The 5,062-nt window shown below is 47.3% G+C and overlaps 1 protein-coding gene across 12 annotated transcripts in view; it reads right to left on the bottom strand.

The window, feature by feature from the left end:
• Nucleotides 1–5,062, bottom strand: part of LOC129168214 (type II inositol 3,4-bisphosphate 4-phosphatase-like) — a 7,212-nt gene continuing 2,150 nt past the window's right edge. For 2 of the 12 annotated variants that reach the window (XM_054753216.1, XM_054753219.1), the window contains 15 exons: nt 4,993–5,023; nt 4,828–4,873; nt 4,617–4,764; nt 4,422–4,552; nt 3,923–4,030; nt 3,737–3,845; nt 3,436–3,601; nt 3,211–3,351; nt 3,054–3,150; nt 2,812–2,990; nt 1,940–2,253; nt 1,503–1,741; nt 1,317–1,414; nt 1,101–1,255; nt 634–963 (listed from right to left, as the gene is read on the bottom strand). In XM_054753216.1, coding sequence (XP_054609191.1) covers nt 726–963; nt 1,101–1,255; nt 1,317–1,414; nt 1,503–1,741; nt 1,940–2,253; nt 2,812–2,990; nt 3,054–3,150; nt 3,211–3,351; nt 3,436–3,601; nt 3,737–3,845; nt 3,923–4,030; nt 4,422–4,552; nt 4,617–4,764; nt 4,828–4,873; nt 4,993–5,023 — 2,200 coding nt within the window. In that variant the 3' untranslated portion in view covers nt 634–725. Of the gene's footprint in view, nt 610–633; nt 964–1,082; nt 1,256–1,316; nt 1,415–1,502; nt 1,742–1,939; nt 2,254–2,811; nt 3,151–3,210; nt 3,352–3,435; nt 3,602–3,736; nt 3,846–3,922; nt 4,031–4,421; nt 4,553–4,616; nt 4,765–4,827; nt 4,874–4,941; nt 5,024–5,062 lie in introns of those variants that run through there. The other 10 variants (XM_054753214.1, XM_054753218.1, XM_054753215.1 and 7 more) reach the window with 9 other exon arrangements.

Below are 5,062 nucleotides of genomic sequence, written 5' to 3'. Positions count from 1 at the left end.
AAAAAAAACTCTCTGCATGATCGGGTAATTAACTCTGTTGTCATAGGGGAGTTGATTCCTAAAGACTACACCAAACTTTATTGCCTTCCACAAAGTACTGTCTCTCTTCTTTTCATCACTGAAACACATGAAAAGAAAGACTGCTGTGAAACTCTTCAAGATGGTAGAGGACCTAAAATGGAACTGTATGAACACCATATTTATTTTTGTTGATCTACTGTATACTTCATTTATTATATCTATTCCTCTTCCTTCTATTCCTTTGTCATGTATTTTGTTAGTCGTACGTCTCGTACATTTATTGTCCTGATATGTCATATGTTTGGACTGTATTGTTGTTGATTTCAGTAAAAGCAAAAAAAAAAAAAGTTTATTTTAATACGAGATATGCCTCTTGTTTACAGTTTATCAATTTTTTTTGACAAAAGACACTGCATATGATTCATTAATCAATGCTATGTACAAAACAAAGACATAGAACTGTATGTCTAGCCATAGCTGTCCTCTGGAGGTTTGTATAGTTTTGGGAAGGTGAGGAGCTGGATGCTGCTGAAGGCAAACTTCCTGCTTCCCATGTTTTTCTGAACGTTCTCCATCCTGCAGCCCTCCCTGCACACAAACAGTCAGCTCCTCTTTACAGTTCGTCATCAAGTTTTTATTAAAAATGATGAAACATCATCATACTGTGCATTTTTTTTTGTTTGACGTTTCCAGCCCGTGTGGCTCTACTCGTACTTGGCCACCAGCACAAGCAGGCTCAGAATGAGCCAGAGAACCAGGAGGTGAGATGTCACCAACAGGACAGCCACAGGGTACAAGTGTGGTCTGGTGCCTTTTGGGGAAAAACACCGCGGGAAGCTGGACTTCTGCAGGTCCAAGGGCTTCTCCACTAACGCTAACCCAAGCGGCGTGAGACCCGATTTGGCATAACATCCCAGCATCTGCCCCCAGGACAGACGACACCTGGAGGTGTGTGTTGATTTGTGTACCAAAAGAATGGTTAGCGAAAGAATGAAGGGGACATCAAAAGAGAATGACAGGAAGGAAAATGTGATCAACTCAAGAAGCCACACATCACTCACTTGCATTAAGAACTGTACCTCCTCATGTGGTCCAACGCAGTACTGAAGTGATGGGGGCTGAGAGCATGTTTGTCCTTAAGCAGCATGCACTGTTCCAGTGTCACCGACATGGCCGTGCGATCCTTGGCACTCTTACAGCTAGTCAGACGCACGCCGCTCACCTCACGACAGATCTTGACAGATACAGTCTTTAATCTCTCGCCCACACACTAATAAAAACTAAAAACTGCTTACCGAGGCAGCCAGCCACAGAACCTCCACGTTCTTCCTCCTCCGGGTTTCCACGCTGCGACTCAGGGATGCCAACTTGTCCCACAGAGACTGCACACCGGCTGGAAAGTAAGAGAAAGAGTGTTTGTGTCATCAAGATCGCCGCTCCAGGCTCAGCATGTGGGGTCAAAGATGGCGACGTGGACTGACCAGCGTCAGGCACACGCTCTCTCAGCGTGTTGCAGTAAACTTTGAGTTGCTCGCAGCTCTCCTGATTCAATCTCTCCTGCAATGAGGTGTTGCCAAACCTCTCAGCGACAGTCTGCTGCTGGTTGATGCCAATGTTGAACAGAACCGGGTGGAGGGGAATCAAACATCCTGCTCTCAGCTTGTCAGGCAGCGTCATGAAGGTTGACTTGGGCAGTGGGACCTTGGCAACCAAGGAGCCCCTGGAATGAGACACCCAGAGGCCATTTTATAATACACTACACTGAGTAAGTGTGTGTCTGCGAACCGCCTCAGTAAACGCTGAATGTCACAGCCTGATGAGGCCATCAGGACATCATCAGCACACAGCAGAAACAAGATCCTAAGGTCCCCATTACCAGACACCCTCAATGCCTTGGCTGTGCCTAAAGATTTCTCACCATGTTCCTTGGAGGGTTGGCTGAAGGTCGTCCGGTTGTTCTGATTTTGCCTCAATTAGGGAGAACGTGACTCCGCCCAGGTCAGCCACCGCCACCATCATGTCCTCCAGCATCCCCACTTCATCACCTGATGCACACAGCGTGCACATAAGAACATGTGACTGTGAACTGTATGCATGTACATGTGTACCGTAAGTACTGAGCAGGCCCTCAAACTGAACCAAGATTCCGACGGTGTGAAGCTGCTGAAGAAACTGTGAATCCTCCAGACCGTTGTGGAGTCTCAACAGAAAGCCGCATGTGGCTGCTGAGAGCTGAAAGGCAGACAGGTGCATAAGTGACCTGACTTACTTTTGAATGATGTTTTACACTCCACAGAGGACAGATTTGTAAAAAAGCAGGCTTCGACACATCTTAAGCTATAGCCTGGATGAGGGGTTAGCATGTTTGCCACACAGTGAACTGTTTGAAGGTTCAAATGGCTGTTTGGGCATTTCTGTGTGGAGTTTGCATGTTGTGTGGGTTTTTGCCGCGTACTCTGGCTTCCTCCCACATACTAAAACATGCATGTTAGGCTAATTGGAGACTCTAAATTGTCCATAGATGTGAATGTGAGTGTGAATGGTTGTTTTTATATATGTGCCCTTTGATTGACTGGCGACATGTGGGGGTGTACCCCACCTCTCGCCCGAAGTCAGCTTGAATAGGCTCCAGCTTACATGTGACCCTAACGAGGACAAGCGGTAAGGCCTATAGAAAATGAATGGATGGAAAATAAAGCCTAGAACCCTGCCAACTATTTGTCAGTAGCTTACGTAGCTATGCTAGCTAGTGTTGCTAACTCTTCTCAGTGTTAAGTTGTTGTGTCTCACCGCCTGGCTGAAGACAGCGTGTCGTCTCTGGGCGAGCTTGGCGGGGCCCTGAGCGATGGTGTCAGACGCCACCGCCTGCAGGACCACAAAGGTCATGGCAGTCCGAGCTCTCTGCACCGCCTCACGCACGCAATCTCTGAGAGTCACCACCAGAGGGAGAAGCTGCTCTTGCCAGCAGTCTGGAGGAGACAAGGTTATAAATATGTACAATAGTGCACATACAGAAATGTTACTGAATGCACCAGAGTCAGGGTGATTGCCGTCCTGACGTCCCTTTAGTCGGTCGACCATGGCAATGATGCAGCTCAGGCTGTTTGTGACGTTTGCCCACACTCTGTCCTATACACAACGTAAGTTTACACTTGGCAGAGTCATGTAACACACACACTGTCTACTTGCCCACTCCTCCTCATCATATTGCTGGTGCTCAGGTGAAGTGTCATGGAGGCCGTCATCTTTGTTGTGACAGTATTTGTTTTGGATGTGCATTAGCGAGCTTCTCACCAGCTCATCGTTGAGAGCGTGAACAAACTTCTCCATCTGACCAAGCAGGAAGAGCAGTCATGAGAACTCAAGTGAGAGAATGTCAACTGGGGGAAAGATGATCAGTGAGGTCACACTTACCTGTCGGGTCAGGTTGTCCGCAACCAGCTGCAGGCGGGCTGTGCTGTGCTCCAGAGAGACGGACAGCAGCTCCTCAGCGAGGCCGAAGAGGAGAGGCTGAAGCTGGGCCACGCTGGCCAACACTGCCCTGGCCCTTGAGCTCTCCTCCTGTGAGTAGCACAAGAAGCTGTGGGGCAGCCATGTAAGTAATTACAATACCACTACTGGTAAGTATGTGGACAAACGTATTTATTTCTGTTCCAAATTTTAAAAAATGGAGCAAAAAGTACTACTGTTTCTGCTTAAAAGAGGTGACGCTCACCTGTGCATGTGGTCAGTGTGTTTGGCCAGCAGCCTTTTGAGGCCGCCATGTTTAAAGGCCTGGTGGTGCTCGGCCGGAGCTCCAAAGGTGATCACATGGTACCACACACCTGGAGACACACAAACACACACACTGTCAATGATATAAGCATGTCGTCTTAATCTTTCTTCTTCTAACATAACATACCTGTCCTGTCCTGACAGGTGACTTGCATCACCTGAGAGTGTAGGTTGGTGGGGACAAACTGAAGATGTTTGTCCCACTTGGAGCCACTTGACTTGAAGCAGGACGACACTGTGTAAATGAACATAATGGTGAAAAAAATGGTGCCATACATAATATAGTATTATTTCCAAAAACAGTTTTGTTTTTATTAATAATTGTGTCCCTTTGTTATCATCCCTCACAGTGGCCATGTTTTCGTGCACTGTCACTTTAAATGCTGCAAAATGCACAAGTTCTGCCAACAACCACCAGAACGTGATGCTGATTGAGCAGTGCATAAGAAGTTGTTGTGTGCAAATGTAAATATTAAATAAATAAATATTACACAGAAAATAGTAGAGGTGGGTGGGGCTTCTGCAGCAACGTAAAAAAGACTCTCCTTTTCTTGTGTCTGATTGGCTGACAGGTGGAGACCCTCCAAGGTGCACGTTGTGAGCAGGAACTGAAATGTGGAGCTCACCTGAAAGCGTGTGCAGCTGGCCAAGCGTCTCCTCATAGGAGCCAATCAGATGGCTGCAGTGGCTGATGACATCACTTCGGAGACCATCCCAGTGGGGTGAAAGGTTGCCGAGCTCCTCCACTTCCTGCAGTCTGAGAAAGAGAGGTCTATTTAGATGTGTCAGTCAAGCTAGAGACATGTTCTAAATACATTTACTTGTTTGTGAGCTGGCTAATGAGCACGCTCAGCAGCTGTTTGGGTAAAGAGAAGGACAGCGGCGTCTCGGACATTTGCTCCTTCACCAACAGACACCTGGCGTCCTCCGTCTGAAAACGGTACACCTTACACACCTGCGCACACAGCACTGAACCCACACATAAGAGGTGAGGAAGGTGTTGCCATGATAATGATGATCATGAAGGCTCACCTGCTCTCATGAGTGGACTGTGCAGATGCTCACACAGGGCTGGACTCTAAAGACACATAGGAAAAAGTAATTGAGACCAAGACAGGTTCAAACTAAGCGGGACCACACGTCTACCTCGTCTTCTGGAGGAGTTTCTCCCTCTGTATGTGGATGTGACATATTCACCTCCCTGATGTTGTTGACTTCATCCGTCATGCTGGAGGACAACACAACATGCATGGCTTTTTTTTATTTA

Source organism: Dunckerocampus dactyliophorus, chromosome 15, assembly GCF_027744805.1.
Source record: "Dunckerocampus dactyliophorus isolate RoL2022-P2 chromosome 15, RoL_Ddac_1.1, whole genome shotgun sequence".
Taxonomy (NCBI): Eukaryota; Metazoa; Chordata; class Actinopteri; order Syngnathiformes; family Syngnathidae; genus Dunckerocampus; species Dunckerocampus dactyliophorus.
This window is presented reverse-complemented; position numbering and strand designations above follow the sequence as displayed.